Here is an 18430-nt window from a genome sequence, read left to right on the forward strand (position 1 = left end):
GGTTTCACCATGTTGACCAGGATGGTCTTGATCTCTTGACCTCGTGATCCACCCGCCTTGGCCTCCCAAAGTGCTGGGATTACAGGCTTGAGCCACCGCGCCCGGCCGAGAAATTGGACTTTTATCACTGACATACTGGATCAGGAGTTGGCTTATTCTGTCCTCGTCCGACCCCACTTTGGCCAAAAGACTGAAGGTCTGAGGATGGGTTCCTTAGTCCAAATAAAACAGCAATACTCCTTTCCGCGCTGCCTGCCAAGGGCTCCACACGGCGTTGTTCTGGGTTCCCGGCGTAATTTAAAGGGAAACTTTCACCATGTCTGGAGCCCTTGATGTCCTGCAAATGAAGGAGCAGGAATCCATTTAGGTGGCACCAACCTTGACTTCCAGATGGAACAGGATATCTACAAAAGGAAAAGTGATGGCATCTACGTCATAAATCTGAAGAGGACCTGGGAGAAGCTTCTCCTGGCAGCTCGTGCCATTGTTGCCATTGGAAACCCTGCTGATGTCAGTGTCACATCCTCCAGAAACACCGGCCAGAGGGCCGTGCTGGAGTTTGCCGCTGCCATGGAGCCACTCCAATCGCTGCCGCAACACTCCTGGAACCTTCACCAACCAGATCCAGGCAGCCTTCCGGGAGCCGCGGCTGCTTGTGGTACTGACCCCAGGGCTGAGCACCAGCCTCTCACGGAGGTGTCTTGTTACCCTACCTACCATTGCTCTGTGTCACACAGATTCTCCTCTGCGCTATGTGGACTTTGCCGTCCCATGCAACAACAAAGGAGCTCACTCATTGGGTTTGATGTGTGGATGCTGGCTCGGGAAGTTTTGCACATGCGTGGCACCATCCGTGAACACCCGTGGGAGGTCACGCCTGATCTCTACTTCTGCAGAGATCCTGAAGAGACTGAAAAAGAAGAGCAGCCTGCTGCTGACAAGGCTGTTACCAAGGAGGAGCTTCAAGGCGAACGGACTGCTCCAGCCCCTGACTTCACTGCTGCTCAGCCTGAGGTTGCCGACTGGTCTGAAGGCGTGCAGGTGCCCTCTGTGCCTATCCAGCAGTTCCCTACTGAAGACTGGAGCGCCCAGCCTGCCACGGAAGACTAGGCTGCATCTCCCACTGCTCAGGCCACTGAATGGGTAGAAGCAACCACTGAATGGTCATAAGCTGTTCTTGAGTGGGCTCTTAAACAACATATAAGATTCATGGAAAATAAACATCGAGTTTCTAAAAAAAGAAAACAAAAACAAAAACAAAAAAACAGCAATACTGCAATACTTAATCATTTGAAGTCTGTTCCTGTGTCTGGCCCTTTCATCATCCTTCCAGTGTTTTACCAGAAGGCCTAGGGGACTGACGTCAGGGAATTTTATTTTCTGCTTGGCCTTTTAGAGTCCCTATCTTACTTGGGGTATTTCCCATCCTGGAGGCTGGTGAGGCTCAATCCCTCGTGTTAGTGGTTTCTTGCACTCCCATGTCCTACAGGCTAAACCTTCCCTTTTCCCACTGGAGGATTCTTGCACTTTCGTGAGCTCTCACTTTGTCCTCATTGGCCGCTTCCCTCGCAGGAATTTTAGGTCCCTCTTAGCATTGGCGGGGCGTATAATCCTCCGACTGGAAAGCCACCCTAAGCCATAGGGGGTGACCACGGAACCAAGTCTGGACTGCGCACTGCCTTCGTGCCCAATGGTGCGTCTCACACACTTTCAACTTCCAGGGACCCCGACCACCAAGGAATACTTTGTCGCCCCAATGGCAACGTTTCTTACCTTGATCTGTGCACAGAGTTATCTGGTCTCCTCGGAATTATTATTATTTTTTAAAGATGGGGTTTCACCATGATGGCCAGGCTGGTCTTGAAGTCCTGACCTCAGGTGATCCACCCACCTCGGCCTCCCAAAGTGCGAGGATTACAGGCGTGAGCCACCGCGCCCGGCCTCCTCGGAATTCTTAGGGATCCTCCCTACTGCTCGCGTTGCTGAGAGTCTGGATTTATTCCTCACTTCCTCTGCGCCTGGGGCCACCCCAACGAGGCAGTGGGGACCCCTCCCGAAGGAGAATGGGATTCCAAGAGAAGCCCCCAACATTTGTCGGAACCTGCACTCGGGAAATCCCTCAGCCAGGCGCCTTGACTTCTGCACCAGGCTTGGCCTGTTGCAATCCCGCACACACCGCACGAAAGGAGGGCCGGGGTTTAATCCGCACCGGGGCTGTTTCCGTGTCCTTCCCCTGCCGGCGGGAGTCGCCCCGCGCGATCTAACTCATCCCTCCCGGCCCAGACCTAAGTTTTCCCACACAGGGTGAACGCGCGACTGCGGTCAGAAGACGGCGCAGGACGGACTGACGACGTTTACGACTCGGGACGGGAGAGGTGAGGCTCCCAAGAGGAAGTCAGTCGAACCGGCGCCGCTCCGGCGGCGGCGGCGCTGCGACTCCCGCCCGAGCCCGCGAGCGCGACGCCGCTCCGGAGCCCCCGTCTCTACGGCAACCCAGGGCGTCTCCGGGACCGCCACTGCGCAGGCGCCCGGCGACTAAGCCGCTAGGAACCCAGCTGCGCCACGCAGGGCAGGAGACGCCGTGGCGCCCGCGTAACGCACTTCCGGTGCCTGCCCCGCCCCTTCCCGCGGCGGGGGCGTGGCCGCGGCGGGGGCGTGGCCGCGGCGCTGGCGGGGGCGTGGCCGCGGCGCTCGCTGGGGGTGGGGTGGGGGGTACGCCCTGGGCTGCCGCCGTCGGTGTCCCCACCGTCTCCAGCCGCCGCCCTCTTCAGTACCCGGTGGCTCAGGAAGGCCTGGGAGCCTGAGGCCGTCCCTGAGTCGCTCCCGGGTCACCGGCACCACGCGAGCCATTCTCTCGGCTGACGGTGCGTGCGGGCGAGGAGCTGCTCCCCTGCTTCTCCCCACCATCCACGAGTCCTGCTCCACTCTGTCAGAACGCAGCACCGCCCCGGACCGGCCTCGGTGCAGGGTCCGCGCCGGGGGTTTGGGGCTGCGCGCGCAGCGCCGCCGCGGGGCCTCCTGGGAGTTGTGGTCCGGCCGTCCGCGCGGGACTCCAGCTCCCGGCAGACCTCGCGCGGCCCGGAGTCCGCGGCGCTGGGGTCGGCGCCGGGGTCGCCGCCGGGTTCGCCGCCTGGTCCGGGTGGGCTGCGGCGCGCGCGGCGGGCGCTCTGGCCTAGCCTGGCCCGACCTGGCCGCCGCTGATCAGTCGAGGCTGGTGGGCGGCCTCGCACACCGGGCAGACCGAGACGGACTGGCCCGCGGCCCCGCGCCCCCGCTTGGAGCGGGCGGGACGGAAACTTCCGGGCAAGTGGGGGTCGGCGGGGACTGCGCGGCCCTGGCAAGGTCTGGCAGCGGACGGGGCTGGGCGGCCTCCGGGAGCCACGGGCACGAATGACAGGGGGCGGGGCGCGCTCCGGGTGGGGGTGCCCGCCGTGCCCACCCCCCGGCCCGCCCGTCCCCTGCGCCGCCGCCCGTGCGCCTCCCGGAGCCTCTGCTGGGCCCTGACGTCTGCGAGCCGCGGCCGGTGGACCCCGGGCGCGCGCAGTTACGGGCATGGCGCGGGCGCCTCCTGCGCGCCCCACACCCCAGGGAGCCCATCCGCGCAGGCGGCGGCCCTGGTGTCGCGGCGGTGGCCTGAGTGGACGTGGAGCCGGCGGGCAGCCTCGGGGGCAGACAGGCGACCTAGCGGCGGGCGGAGGTGCTAACTACATCTTGGCATCTCCCCTCGGCCACAGGGTTGGAAGCCCAGCGAGGCTAGAGGCCAGTCCCAAGGTCTCCAGGCATCAGGCCTGCAGCCCAAGAGTCTCAAGGCGGCCGGGCGGGCGACTGGACGGCCGGACAGGTGAGCTCTTGACCGTCCGCGGCCTGATCGTTTGCACGTGGTGCTTCCACCCTGGGGCTCCGCGGAAGCCACGTCAGAGGGGCTGTGTTTGTGTCTGAGCATGCATGTGAGTGGAGGGGAGTGGTGAGTATCCTGCGTCTCCCCTCCGAGTTCGGAACCCACGGAGGAAATAAGCAGAGGTGCCAGACAGGCCCCTGGTAGGCACCTGCAGGCCTGGGGCAGAGCGGCCGCCGCGCAGGAGCACCGGCGGGCCTGGCCCTTTCCGGAAGTCCCCCTCTCTCCCGTTTCCACCCTGGCCTGTTGCTTCACATGCAACAGGTGTCTGAATGTGGCTCTCTGCTGGCCGAGGGCAGCCCTGGGCACTGAGTGGGGATGACACCCCAGCCTGCAGGCTGCCTGCGGGTCTCCGCCCCGATGGGCAGGATTGGAGGTGGCCGTAGCGCTCCTGGGCGTTCCCCCAGTAGGTGTCTCCATGCCGGCCTCCCGGACTCCCTGGGGCACCCGGGATGTCCACTGCGTTAGCTGGAGCTACTCCATGGCCTGTGAAGTGCCACACACCGGCATTTCGGGGCCATCAGGCACTGCTGGAGGTGCCAGGAGGGTAGCCTCATGTCCAGTTCCAGCTCCGCGTCACTTTCTTCTTCTGAATAAAGGCAATTTGCTGACTTCCTTGCTAAATAGGTTTTGGTTTTTATGGCCTTTAAAGCTTTTCCAATAAAATATCTGCAATAAGGGAACACTCTTCTGCTGCACAGACCCCAGACCCTCAGGTTGGGGCCCTGATTGATGGTTCGGAAATCCTCCTGTCCTCTGAGAGCTGGCAGTTTCTTCTGAAAAAGAGAAACTAATAGCAATAGAACAGACCCGGTGGCCACTTGTGTGGTCAAGACGGTAAATGGGCCGGGTGCGGTGGCTCACGCCTGTAATCCCAGCACTTTGGGAGGCCGAGGTGGGCAAATCATGAGGTCAGGAATTCAAGATCAGCCTGACCAACATGGTGAAACCCTGTCTCTACTAAAAGTACAAAAATTAGCCGGGCGTGGTGGCGCATGCCTGTAATCCCAGCTATTCAGGAGGTTGGGGCAGGAGAATCGCTTGAACCTGGGAGGCAGAGGTTACAGTGAGCTGAGATCACACCGCTGCACTCCAGCCTGGGCGACAAGAGTGAGACTCCATCTCAAAAAAAAAAGACAGTAAATGCTGTGTGTGAAACTGCCTTTGAAAAACCCTTTTTCTGCAGAGCGGCTTGCTGGCTGCCTGTGGGTTTGCTGTATTGTGTCGGTGGTAGCTTCTGGTTTCCAGCAGGAGAGCTTGGTAGCTGAGGGAGTCTGTGACCCAGGAAGTAGCAATTAAATGCCTGGGATGCTGGCCTGAGGCCGGTGTGTGCTCTAAGGTAAGTTCTGATTTGCCAAAGCACATCTGTTGCCTGAGTCTTCATGCCCTGACTGCCTCTGTCATTTTAAACATCGGGAGCAGTTGCCAGGGGTGGGGGTTCAGATGCCAGTGGGGGGCATGGCCTACGAACTCTGGGTAGATGGCAGAGTCCCGCATTTCTGGCAAAGGAAAAACATTTGGTAACTGGGTCAGTTTCTTACTGAGATGATGCCCCTTGTGAGGCAGCACCCGGGAGCGAGGCCTGGGCTGTGCTCACAAGAGGAAGAGCAGGAGCACTGCAAGCACGTCCACAGCCACGCGCACCGGGGGCTGCACGGCTGCCGCTCTCTGGCCAGCTGGGCAGGGCTGTGCTCCCTCGTGCCCCTCCACCAGTGCTGGGCTGTGGCTGGGCAGTCTCTGGTTCATCTTTCTGGAGAGCCCAGGCTGGGTCGGCGTGAGGGCAGGGCTAGCCTTGGACATCTGCACTTTGCAGAGCAGCCTCTGGCCTGGAGCTGACCCGCTGTGTGCAGGTGATCAGGGCTCACAGGTCCTGCAGGTCCCCTCCCCTGTGCCTGGAGCCTTGTGAGTTTAGAATAGAGAACAGGAGTGGGCAGCCTACAGGCTGCCTGCTCTCCAGGACGGGATGGATGTTGGGCAAGTCCCAGGTGCAGGCAGAGAGAGTGAGGGGCCCTTGGGGGAACGTGTCCCAGAGGGCTTGGTCTCCAGGACTGCCCACCCCATTCCTACCCCTAGTCTGGCCTTCCTCACCCGAGCACCTCAGCGGCAAGTGCTGTCCCTGGATCCAGGCTGCTCCCAAGCTTGCCCAGAGGATGGGGCCTGTGACCAGTGCCCCCTTAGCTGGCTTGACCCAGCCCCATCCCAGACCTGGCAGTGCCTATCCCATGGCCTGAGGAGGACAGGATGGTCAGGGAAGCCCCAGGGATGAGCCTTTTTGTCCACAAGCTTCCTTCTGAGATGGCCAGGCTGCCTGTGCAGCCCCACAGCCCCCAGCTCCCGTGAACAGTGGGGAGGGGCAGGCCCCTCGCTGGTGGACAGGATCTTCTAGCCCCTTAGCAGGTTTGCTCTGTCCCCTGTGAGAAGGGACCTCCCAGGTGGAGGGGCACAAGTGCTGGGTCCTGGCTGGGGTGCTCCTCCTTCCTGGCTGTCGGGGTCTCAGCACTGCCTCCTAACCCTGCCATACACACACCCAGAGAGGTCTTTAGAGGCAGGTACTGAGCCTGGGGGCTGGGGTGCCAGGAGCACGGAGCCAGATGGCAGGTGGTCTTGGGTGACTGCCGGCCCTGGGGTGATAGTGAGGAAGGCAGGTGGGCAGCTGCAGGAAGGAACTGAGAAGAGAAAAGCTGCTGGCCCCCCTAGAGGGTCTGGGGTGATGAGCTCCTGAGCCTGGGAGCCGCCTACATGTGGTCTGCCTCCATAGTGGCACCGCAGAAGGGTTGGCAGGCAGGCACAGCTGGAGGCCCCGCTCAGACGAGGCGGCCACGCCAGGGCAGTGCCATGCTGGATGAAGGGGCTGCCTTGGAAGCAGGAGACATACCCCAGACCCTCGGGTTGGGCCCTACAGAGGGGACACTGGGGCTGCAGGCCCTGTGCTCACATCCAGCGCCAGGGGAGAGGCGTGGAGTGGGCGGGCGCAGCCGGCTCCCCTGCTGGGCTCCTTGCTCCTCCCCCTTGAGGGGCAGCCCTTGGCAAGTGGGGGGCTGGTTCCAGGCACAAGAACTGAGGCCAGGGAGGAAGCCTGCCCGAGTCAGGCCCAACTGTGTCCCAACTCTGGTGGGCTCCCATGAGGGCAGCCTCTGGGAGGGTGGCACTTTGTGAGCCGGGCTGGAGAGCTGCCTGGCTGTGTTGAAAACACAGGCTGTACTGCAGACAGGTGCTGTCTGGGCACCAGCCACCCTCTCAGGCTGATGGCCTTGGCAACCTACGCTGCTGCCCCCTGATGGGGGGGCCCACTGAGGCCTGGTCTCGATTCCCAGAGGTCCCACCAGCTACCCACCCCCAGATATCTGTTCCCTGCCCATCCCCCAAGGGCAAGGCTGGGCTTAGGGTACACTGGCTCGTCTTGTTGGAAAGGTCCAGTAGCATGTGGCAGCAGTCAGTCGGCCAGTGGATCACGCAGACGTGGCCACCAGCCTGGGCTGGGCTGGCTGTGGCTGAGAGTCTGGGCTCAGAGACAGAGGGCACCTCCACCACCCACCAAAGCAGAGGGATCACAGTGTCAGAGACAGCCCCCACCCCCGCCGCCCCCCGAAGCAGAGAGATCACAGTGTCAGAGACAGAGGGCACCCCCACCGTCCCCCGAAGCAGAGGGATCACAGTGTCAGAGACAGAGGGCACCCCCACCGTCCCCCGAAGCAGAGGGATCACAGTGTCAGAGACAGCCCCCACCCCCACAGCAGGAGGATAACAGTGTCGGCATTGGCTTCTCCTGCCCCAAGTCCTTCATCTCAGTTGCCAGGCCCATCTCGGGGCTCAGCAGGTGGGTGTCCCTTGCTAGCAGAGACCTCCACCGGTTCTGTGGCTGCTTGTGGTGAGCCCGCCTCTGGCTAAAGAGAGGGAGGAGGCCCCGGCCAGCACGACCCCGGCTGTGGCCAATTATGGTGGGCTTCTGGCAGGGAGGAGGCTGCATGTGGATCTGGTGGAGGTGGACAGCTTGGCAGGGGGTGGGGCCTGTACCCCTAAGGAGCAGTGCCCCGCCCATCCCCCCTGCAGTCAGACTGCTGTGTCGGCCTCCCCTGCCTGTGCCATTCTGTGGGAAGGGCCCTGTGCAGAGGAGGCTGGAGTTGGGGAGCTCGACCAGGCCAGGCTTCGGCCCTCTTGGGCGCGCCATGGGCAGAAGCTGGGGTCCGTGCATGGATCCTGGGAGCTGGAGCCCTGCAGAGCCTGCCCTGGCTGGTGGCAGAGCAGGCAGTGGGAAGCTGCTGGGACAGGAGGGGTGACCTCCCTCCAGGGTAGCCCCCAGTGGGGATGGGAGGGTCTGCAGAGGTCTGGAGAGCCAAGGGTCACGACCAGGGTGGGGCTGAGGAGCTGGGCTGGCCGGTGGAACTGTGACCACCTGGACGTGCTCTGGGTGAGGCGTAGTCAGCGCAGGGCTGGCCGGAAGCGGCCTCTGCTGGGTGGGTCCTCTGGACACGGGGGCTGCCACCGTCCCAGGAGCCTGGCACGGATTCTCTTGGCTTCTTGCGTTTCATTTACTCAGCCATTCAGTCAAAACTGAAGCAGGTGGGCGCCAGGCCCAGCACAGGAAGTGGCAGAGCACAGGCCGAGGCTGCTCTCAGAGGCCCCGCTGACGGGGATGGTGCCACAGGGGCCCATGGGAGGGCCTGGGTCACCCTGGGTGGTGGCTGGGCTCCTGGCTCTGCGGGGCCTCCGAGGGCAGGGTGGGGCTGCTCTGTGCCACCTGTGGCAGCTGATGATGTGGAGGCCCAGCCAGGAGGCTGCAGGGGAGGGCAGAGCCAGCCACTTTCCATGGTGTCGTGGAGACGCCCAGAGGACCCCTCCCCTTGTCTGGGACTCACTGATGACACAGGCAATGGAAACTCCCGGTGCTGGAGCCTGCCTCGACCCAGGCTTGGTGCACACCTTGGGAGGAAGGTCTCGGAGGCTCCGGGTGAGGGAGGCAGTGTTGCCCAACAGGTGAGGCCTCTGGACAGATGAGGCCATGTGGGGTTTCCCTGAAGCAGCAGAGCCCGGCTGCTGGGTGGGGTCTTCCCAGTCACTGACAGGGAAAGCTGTGCTTTTCTTCCCTATTTTCTATTTGAGACGGCGTCTCACCCTGTTGCCCAGGCTGGAGTGCAGTGTCTCAATCTGGGATCACTGCAGCCTCTGCCTCCCAGGCTCAAGCGGTTCTCCTGCCTCAGCCTCCAAGTAGCTGGGACTGCAGGCGTGCACCACCAAAACACAGCTAATTTTTGTATTTTTACTAGAGACGGAGTTTTGCCATGTTGGCCAGGTCGATCTTGAACTCCTGACCTCAGGTGATCCCCTCGCCTCGGCCTCCCAAAGTGCGAGCCACTGCGCGCAGCCAGGGAAAGCTGTGCTCTTAAAACATCACCCATTCCTGCGGAAGCCCTAGCGGCGCTGGGCAGGGTGAGGAAGGAGGATTGCAGAGGCCATGCTGGCCAGGTTTGTACCCCGGAGAATCAGGAGTCCTGCCTGTGCTCAGACTCGCAGCTGGGCACGGGTCGGGAGCGCAGCCCTGCAGGCAGAGCCCCTGCGCTGGACTAGGTCTCTGGAGTGGGTCTGGGCTCCCCCCGGGGCCTCGCTCGGGGGACGACCTGGGGGGCTCAGGGTCCTGAGCCCGAGCAGCAGTGGGGGCTTTGCTGTGGCCCCTCCTTGCCGCCCACCTGCAGGCTCCCCTGGGCCAGAGTGCTTCCTGAACTGCCTAAGCCTGAAATGGAAGGTGCTGGACTGCATTTCGGCCTAGGTGGAGGGCTGGCATGTGGGCCCCGGCGGCAGAGGAGGTCAGCCACACCCAGCCAGCCTCAGGTGCCCTCCAGTCTCCCAGGACTGCGGTGTCTCCACCTTTGCCTCAGACAGTGCCCCTGGGCTGCCTCCTTTCCTGGCCGTGGGGTCCTAGTGGTTCAATGAGAAATGAGTGATGGTGGCCCTCCCCTCCCCCATCAGACGGGGCCTCACTCTGCTGGCGAGGCTGGAGTGCGGGGCAGCGATCACGGCCACCCGCAGCCTCCACCTCCTGATTCTCCCTCTTAACTTCACATCCACTCTTGTTAACGAGACTGTGCTGCAGGCTGGCACGCTGGAGAGCAGCGGCCCATGGTGACTGGTGTCTGCAGCGTGAGCTCTTGGGGTCAGCGCCCAGCCTGGGGATGAGCAGTCCTGGGCCTCAAGCCCTGTGGCTCAGTCCCCGACTCCAGCAGCCTGGATCTGCACCTTTTATGGCATGGCTTTCACGCTTGGCTGCATCCGTCCCCATCTGCTGGGGAGCTCCGGCCTGCGCTCCGTGTGGCGGGTGTGTCTGTTTGGTTGGGACTCGGTGCCGGGTCAGGACCCAGTGGCCCCTGAGGACCCAGAAACCTGCTTCTGTTCGAGTGTCCGGCCTGTTGTGAGTGCCTGGCATGGCCGGGCCACTTTTCCAGAGAAGCTCCGTGGTACTTGTGGCTCGCCGTACTGTCCCTGATATTCAGGACCAAAGCGGGTGGCCCCCGGGAGCAGCGTCTGGGAGAGATGCCAGCTAGTCTTGCATGGTGCCGGCCCCTTAACCATTTCTCTGTTGCGCCGTCTGACGTTTTCATGTGGGTCAGAAGAGCTCCTCACCCTGTGTGGACACGAGTCCTCTGAGGGACGTGCTACGATGCCCGCTCACATGCCGCTGCCCATCTAGTTGTGTGAGTGCCTTGGGGACAGCAGGTCTTACTTTAGTGAAGTCCAACACATTAATTGGCTGCAGGAAGAGACGGTGGTTTTCTTCCGAAAGCTTTATTTGTGTATCTTCCACATTGGTATCTATAATGCAAATCCATAACATTTTACACAAATATCTATTGACGGCCACTGTGTGCCAACCAGAGCAGACATTCAGGGGAGCCCCGGGGCCAGGCTCCCTGATCCCAGGGGCCAGACTGCCCTTCGGGTCCTGTGCCAGGGCTTGGCACAGTGCCCACCTTCCCCATGGCCTCCTCGCTGCCTTCCTGGGCCCTAGGGCTTGCACCCGTCCACCTGCCCCTTGGGACCTCTTCGCCACTCTCCTGCGCAGCACTCTGTGACTGGGAGAGTGCCCTGTGGTGGTCGAGGCCTGAGAGTGCCCTCTGCCCACAGGTCTCGAGCAGCCCCGCCCACCATGGACCCAGATCCCCAGGCGGGCGTGCAGGTCGGCATGCGTGTGGTACGCGGTGTCGACTGGAAGTGGGGCCAGCAGGACGGCGGCGAGGGCGGCGTGGGCACGGTGGTGGAGCTTGGCCGCCACGGCAGCCCCTCCACACCCGACCGCACGGTGGTCGTGCAGTGGGACCAGGGCACGCGCACCAACTACCGCGCCGGCTACCAGGGCGCGCACGACCTGCTGCTGTACGACAATGCCCAGATCGGTGCGTGCCGCGGGCAGGTGCGATGGCGGGGCCGGGGCGGGAGCACCCCTCTGACCCCGTCCCGCCCCCAGGCGTCCGGCACCCCAACATCATCTGTGACTGCTGCAAGAAGCACGGGCTGCGGGGCATGCGCTGGAAGTGCCGCGTCTGCGTGGACTACGACCTCTGCACGCAGTGCTACATGCACAACAAGCACGAGCTCGCCCACGCCTTCGACCGCTACGAGACGGCCCACTCGCGCCCGTGAGTCCCAGGCCCAGCCCCTGCGGCGGGCACCAGGCCTTGCCTCGGGGGGCCTTGGACACCCACCTGGGCCTCAGCCTCCAGGGAGGGCGCTGTCCCCTACCTACTCCAAGCCATGGCCTTAAGCAGTGGTGCCACGGACAGGCCTGGCGAGCTAGGCGCAGGCGGGGCACTGAGGGTGGCCAGCATGTGGCTCTGCAGGGAGCAGTGGCCATCAGGCAGCCAGCGTCCACCACGGAGGCACGAGACCTATGGCAGGACAGCCCATGCTTGGAGCAGCCCCTGGGCTGGCTTGGAGGCTGCTGTGCTGCGGTCCAAGGGCATCGGCCAGGGAGAGTCTGGCCTGGGTGGGGCAAAGGTACCCAGAGGCGCCTCCCCATCCCCTGCCCTGCCACCCTGCACGTGGAGGGAGCTGTGGTCTGGATCCTGGCTGCCCGCAGGGCCTGTGTGGGGAGTGCGGCTGGCCAGGCCTCCTTTCCGCATGCATCTCTTCCCATATGCTGAGCCCACTCTGGGCCAGGCTGTGCCCTGGCTCACTGGGGTGCAGCAGGCAGGAAGCGATTGCACCAAGTTATTGCTGAGGGTGGGCCCAGCCGCCCTCCCAGCCTGGCATCAGGGAGTCCCTGGAGGAACATGGTCTGCAGGTTCACTCCGGGCCCCTGAGCCCAGGGCCATCCCCTCGCAGTCTGTGGAGGGTGCTGACCTGCTGGGGCTGGGAGCTGGCACCTGTCTTGCGGAGCCTAGCAGGCTGTGGGCAGGGGCCCACTCCACTGTGCCGCGCTCTCGGGGGGCTCAGGACCTGCTCTTTTGCAGTGTCACACTGAGTCCCCGCCAGGGCCTTCCGAGGATCCCACTCAGGGGCATCTTCCAGGGAGCAAAGGTGGTGCGAGGCCCCGACTGGGAGTGGGGCTCACAGGATGGTGAGTGGAGGCAGAGGGGACAGGGAGGTGGCGGCTGGGCTGTGGCTGGCTATCGCTCAGCCTCAAGGCACAGCCTTAGCCTGCCAGTGGGGACTCTTTCCCCAGGAGGAGAAGGGAAGCCAGGCCGTGTGGTGGACATCCGTGGCTGGGATGTGGAGACAGGCCGGAGTGTGGCCAGTGTGACGTGGGCTGATGGTACCACCAACGTGTACCGTGTGGGCCACAAGGGCAAGGTGGACCTCAAGTGTGTGGGCGAGGCGGCAGGTGGCTTCTACTACAAGGACCACCTCCCCAGGCTCGGTACGGGGCTGTCCCACTGACCCCATCCGCCTTCCTGCCTTGGCTGAAGTCCCGGAGGGGAGGGGCTGTTGCCTGAGACCTGGCCCACCACCCTCCTCCAGGCAAGCCGGCCGAGCTGCAGCGCAGGGTGAGTGCTGACGGCCAGCCCTTCCAGCACGGGGACAAGGTCAAGTGTCTGCTGGACACTGACGTCCTACGGGAGATGCAGGAAGGTCATGGCGGCTGGAACCCCAGGATGGCAGAGGTGAGCCGCCCCACCGTGGAGCCCTGTGTGCCCTGCCTGCCCAGCCCCCTGGCCCCCAGACCCTTCCTCCCCAAGTGTCCAGCCCCACCCAGCCACAGCTCCATGACCCGCCACAGTTTATCGGACAGACGGGCACCGTGCACCGCATCACGGACCGCGGGGACGTGCGTGTGCAGTTCAACCATGAGACCCGCTGGACCTTCCACCCTGGGGCGCTCACCAAGGTGCCTGGGGGGCTGGGCTGTGCCCCATCTGTTCGCCTCTGTAACCCCTTCCACATATCCACTCGGCCTTGAGGGGGACAGGAAGGACAAGGGTGTCATTCCTCAGCCCTGTAGGAAGGGGAGGAACTGGTGGGTGGAGTTGAGGAGAAGGGGATCCGGTGTGAAGGAGCCCAGAGGAGGGTGTGTCTCTGGGAGCTGGTGCGGCTGGAGTGGGCGAGGCAGGGCCTCCCTCCGTTCCTGGACACCAGGAAGGCAGCACAGCTTTGTTGGTGGGAGGGAGGCAGCTGGGCTGCCTAAGATGCCCCTGTTTGGTGCCATCAGGCGGCCGATGAGGGTGGCTGGTTAGGGAGGTGGATGCTCTGCCGAGGCTGGAGGGAACCAAGGGAGGGGGAGATGGTGAGGGCCACGGGAAGCAGGATGGCAGGGTGGGGGCTGGAGGTGGCAGCGGTGGCATCTTGGATGGCCTTGGGGGGGAGCAGGCCTGGTGTCAGAGCGCAGCTCTGGGCGTCTGGGGTCCGGGACACACAGGCACCTTCCAGGAGGAGCTGAGGGCTTGTAGAAGTCAGGCTTGTAGAGGGGGTTCCCTGCAGAGGGGGCTCAGGTGGGGCGGAGTGGGCCTGTCCTGCACGCCGTGGTCCTGGGGCCCCGCCCGCACACTGGCTCACGGGTCCTGGCCATGCTGCCTGCTGCTGGCCAGCGTACGGCTCTCCAGGGCCAGCGCCTCGGCCTCACACCTGCCCGGAGCTGGCTTCTGTCTGCCTGGATGCTACTCCCATGGCTCTGGGCTGGGGAAACACCTTGGGCACCTGGGGCTCTCGTCCAGCCAGAGCCTCTGGTGGTGCTTGGGGTCGGACCTGGGGCCGAGTCAGGCCTGCCTGCCTCGTGGAGCTCTGAGGGTTGCCCTCCTGCTCTGAGCCTGGCCAGCCACACACAGCTGGGGGGCCCCTCACGCCCCTCTCTGTCGCTCAGCACCACTCCTTCTGGGTGGGCGACGTGGTCCGGGTCATCGACGACCTTGACACGGTGAAGCGACTGCAGGCTGGCCACGGCGAGTGGACGGACGACATGGCCCCCGTGAGTCCCCCTGCCGCCCCCGCCGCTGGCCGCTGTCCCCCACACCTGCAACCTTCTGTGACCCCCACCTCTGCCCCCAGGCCCTGGGCCGCATCGGGAAAGTGGTGAAAGTGTTTGGAGATGGGAACCTGCGTGTGGCGGTCGGTGGTCAGCGGTGGACCTTCAGCCCCTCCTGCCTCGTGGCCTACCGGCCGGAGGAGGACGCCAACCTGGACGTGGCCGAGCGCGCCCGGGAGAACAAAAGTGCGGCCCAGCTCACGGCCGGCGGGAGGTGGGGCCGCCCTGGCCACTGCTAACATCAGCCCCGCCCCCAGGCTCACTGAGCGTGGCCCTGGACAAGCTTCGGGCCCAGAAGAGTGACCCGGAGCACCCGGGAAGGCTGGTGGTGGAGGTGGCGCTGGGGAACGCAGCCCGGGCTCTGGACCTGCTGCGGAGGCGCCCAGGGCAGGCAAGCTCCCGCTCCCGTCCTCCCGCACCGGCCAGTCCAAGGGCGAGGGCCAGGGACTCACCTGCTGCCTCTTCTGGCAGGTGGACGCCAAGAACCAAGGCAGGACTGCCCTGCAGGTGGCCGCCTACCTGGGCCAGGTGGAGTTGGTGCAGCTGCTGCTACAAGCCAGGGCGGGCGTGGACCTGCCGGACGAGGAGGGCAACACGGCGCTGCACTACGCAGCCCTGGGGTGAGGCCTGGGAGGGGTCCGGAGGGGCTGTGCCTGGGTGTCTGGCGGGGGGGCACAGCGCCCTCCCCAGGCTCACTTCCTCTCCCCCAGGAACCAGCCTGAGGCCGCCAGGGTGCTCCTGAACGCTGGGTGCCGGGTGGACGCCATCAACAGCACCCAGAGCACAGCGCTGCATGTGGCCGTGCAGAGGGGCTTCCTGGAGGTGGTGCGGACCCTGTGCGAGCGTGGCTGTGATGTCAACCTGCCTGTGAGTGCCAGCCCCTGCGTCGTACCCTGGCCCTTGACCCAAACAAGTTCCCCCAGGTGACCGGTGACTCCACCCCGGCAGGATGCCCACTCAGACACGCCCCTGCACTCTGCCATCTCGGCGGGCACTGGTGCCAGCGGCATTGTCGAGGTCCTCACGGAGGTGCCCAGCATCGATGTCACCGCCACCAACAGCCAGGGCTTCACCCTGCTGCACCACGCCTCCCTCAAGGGCCACGTACTGTGAGTGGGCCGGGCATGCTGCTGTCACCAGCCTCCTGCCGTGCTGCCCCGGGGACAGCGCCAGGTCCCAGACCGACCTTCCTGCTCCCACAGAGCCGTGAGGAAGATTCTGGCTCGGGCGCGGCAGCTGGTGGACGCCAAGAAGGAGGACGGCTTCACGGCACTGCACCTGGCAGCCCTCAACAACCACCGCGAGGTGGCCCAGATCCTCATCCGGGAGGTGCGTGGCAAGGCCGGCCCAAGGTGGGGAGCAGGAGGCCCATGGGTCCCTGGGCTGAGCCGGTGCCCACCCCTCCCCAGGGCCGCTGCGACGTGAATGTGCGCAACCGGAAGCTGCAGTCCCCCCTGCACCTGGCGGTGCAGCAGGCCCACGTGGGGCTGGTGCCGCTGCTGGTGGACGCCGGTTGCAGTGTCAACGCCGAGGACGAGGAGGGGGACACAGCCCTGCACGTGGCGCTGCAGCGTCAGCAGCTGCTACCCCTGGTGGCCGATGGGGCCGGGGGGGACCCAGGGCCCTTGCAGCTGCTGTCCAGGGTGAGGAAGTGCGACGCGGGGCACTGGAGAGACTGCCGTGGCGCTGGCTGCAGGCTGGGGCGGGGCCTGAGCCACTGTCCACCTTCCCCTCCAGCCGTGGCCCAGGGAGCCAGGCGCTCCAGGGGTGGAGTGGACAGGAGCCAAGTCCTCTGTGATCCTTCAGCCTGCACCCCGGAGCAGCCTGGGAAACGGGGTGGTGCTCCTGGGGCGGGGAGAGGACGGGGTTAGGGTCTCAGCTCACCCAGCAGGGCGCCCTTCCTGCCCGTCCCACTCGGGTTCCCGGAACGGGTGCCCCCGCTTTCTAGTTGAGATCTGGGGCGCCCTTTGCTGGGTGAGCCAGGTGCGGGAAGACGCCTCCCTCGGGCCCTCACCGGCGTCTCTTCCGCCGCCCAGCTACAGGCCTCGGGCCTCCCGGGCAGCACGGAGCTGACGGTGGGCGCGGCGGTCGCCTGCTTCCTGGCGCTGGAGGGCGCGGACGTGAGCTACACCAACCACCGCGGCCGGAGCCCGCTGGACCTGGCCGCCGAGGGCCGCGTACTCAAGGCCCTGCAGGGCTGCGCCCAGCGCTTCCGGTGAGCCCGCGGGCGGCGGGATACGGGGGCCAAAGGGGGACCCCCGCGGGCGGCGGGAGACGGTGGCCAAGGGGGGCCCCCGCGGGCGGCGGGAGACGGGGGCCAAGGGGGGGCCCGGCGGGCGGGGGGAGACGGGAGCCAAAGGGGGGCCCCCGCGGCCTCCGGGCCCGCTCAAGCCGCCTCCTCCCCCTGCAGGGAGCGGCAGGCGGGAGGGGGCGCGGCCCCGGGCACCCGGCATGCGCTCGGGACCCCCAACACCGTGACGAACCTGCACGTGGGCGCCGCGCTGGGGCCCGAGGCCGCCGAGTGCCTGGTGTGCTCCGAGCTAGCGCTGCTGGTGCTCTTCTCACCGTGCCAGCACCGCACCGTGTGCGAGGGTGAGTGGGGGTGAGTGGGGGTGAGTGCAGGGTGGAGGGTGGAGGGTGGAGGGTGGAGGGTGGAGGGTGCCGGGGCAGGGGCGGAGGCGGGGCAGGCGGCCTTCGCCCACCGCGCGCTCCTTTCTGCAGAGTGCGCGCGCAGGATGAAGAAGTGCATCAGGTGCCAGGTGGTCGTCAGCAAGAAACTGCGCCCAGGTGGGTGAGGTTCGGTGCCCCAAAGGCGCCTCCTGCTCCTGCTGGCGACCCGGGTCCTCCCCAGCCCCGGCCCCACCCATATTTCCACTTATGGCCCTTCCCCAGGTCACGCCCCACCCTCCCAAGACCCACACCGTGCCCCCAGCCCCACCCAGGCTCGTACCTCATGAAGCTCACACCGGCCCACATCACACCCTGCCCATAGCGCCACCTCCAGGTAACACCCTACTCCCTGGACCACACCCCAGCCCCGCTGGCATCAGTCCTTCCCAGGTCACACCCCCCCCCATAGCACCGCCTCCGTCACACCTGCCCCAGGTCACAACCCCCCATAGCACTGCGTCCATATCACACCCGCCCCAGGTCACACCCCCCCATAGCACCATCTCCATATCACACCCTCCCCAGGTCACACCCCGCTTGCAGCCCTGGCTCCGCCCCACCACCGCAAGCCCCACGCCCAGGGTTCACATCGAGCCAGCAGGTGGCCCCAGCTCTGCCTCCAGGTCACATCCACCTGCAGATCACAACCCGTCCCAGATGACACTCCGCCCCGGGGCTCCCAGGGCTCCCAGCTCACACCCGCCCCCCACCCGCAGACGGCTCCGAGGTGGTGAGCGCAGCCCCCGCCCCCGGCCCGCCGCGCCAGCTGGTGGAGGAGCTGCAGAGCCGCTACCGGCAGATGGAGGAGCGCATCACCTGCCCCATCTGCATCGACAGCCACATCCGCCTCGTGTTCCAGTGCGGCCACGGCGCATGCGCTCCCTGCGGCGCCGCGCTCAGCGCGTGCCCGATCTGCCGCCAGCCCATCCGCGACCGCATCCAGATCTTCGTGTGAGCGCGCGCGCCGCGCCCGAGCTGCCTTCGCCAGCCCCCGCCCTGTGTTTTATAAAAAGATTCTCGGACGTTGCCTCCGTTGTCTGCCTGGGGGGCCAGGCGCCTCTGGGGTCCTGCCCTGGGGACACGCGGGCGAGCCTCGGGGGCCTCCCTTTCCCTCGGGGTCTGCCCTGCCCGCCCCGGCTCTCAGATCCAGACTCCCGCGCAGACTGCGGCCTCCAGGCCGGGACTCCCCCGGTCGCGGGCGCAGCCGCCTCCGGCCACCCAGGCGCCCGCGTTCGCCCCCGGGCCCCCCTCTCACGTCTTGGGGGCGGCTGCGGGGACTCGCCCTGTGACCCAGGGACCCCAACGCTCCCCAGGACCCCAAATTCCTGTGGGGTCCTGGCCCAGGAGAGGTTTGGGGGCGTCCCAGGCAGGTTTGGGAATCCAGAGCCGGCAAGGGCGCACGCAGGCGGGGGCGGGCG

General features: G+C 65.3%; 1 protein-coding gene across 9 annotated transcripts; it reads left to right on the forward strand.

Annotated features, from left to right (window-relative positions):
• The first annotated feature begins 2714 nt into the window (after positions 1–2714).
• Positions 2715–18039, forward strand: MIB2 (MIB E3 ubiquitin protein ligase 2). 9 transcript variants are annotated; one of them, XM_017542593.2, is made up of 21 exons: positions 2715–2864; positions 3735–3841; positions 5082–5234; positions 11012–11280; positions 11352–11523; positions 12337–12443; positions 12549–12743; positions 12845–12987; positions 13086–13211; positions 14181–14285; positions 14366–14528; positions 14600–14733; positions 14814–14962; positions 15053–15209; positions 15291–15451; positions 15545–15671; positions 15752–15985; positions 16379–16557; positions 16753–16934; positions 17064–17129; positions 17729–18039. In XM_017542593.2, exons 4-21 carry the CDS (start codon positions 11034–11036, stop codon positions 17965–17967), a joined length of 2886 nt encoding a protein of 961 aa, XP_017398082.1. In that variant the 5' UTR covers positions 2715–2864; positions 3735–3841; positions 5082–5234; positions 11012–11033; the 3' UTR covers positions 17968–18039. The 9 variants fall into 9 exon arrangements, with proteins under 9 accessions (XP_017398082.1, XP_017398083.1, XP_017398085.1 ...); XM_017542594.2 differs by lacking the exon at positions 5082–5234; XM_017542596.2 differs by lacking the exon at positions 5082–5234 and having other exon boundaries at positions 2716–2864; positions 13104–13211.
• Positions 18040–18430: the final 391 nt, after the last annotated feature.

This window comes from Cebus imitator, unplaced genomic scaffold (assembly GCF_001604975.1).
Source record: "Cebus imitator isolate Cc_AM_T3 unplaced genomic scaffold, Cebus_imitator-1.0 Scaffold145, whole genome shotgun sequence".
Classification (NCBI taxonomy): domain Eukaryota; kingdom Metazoa; phylum Chordata; class Mammalia; order Primates; family Cebidae; genus Cebus; species Cebus imitator.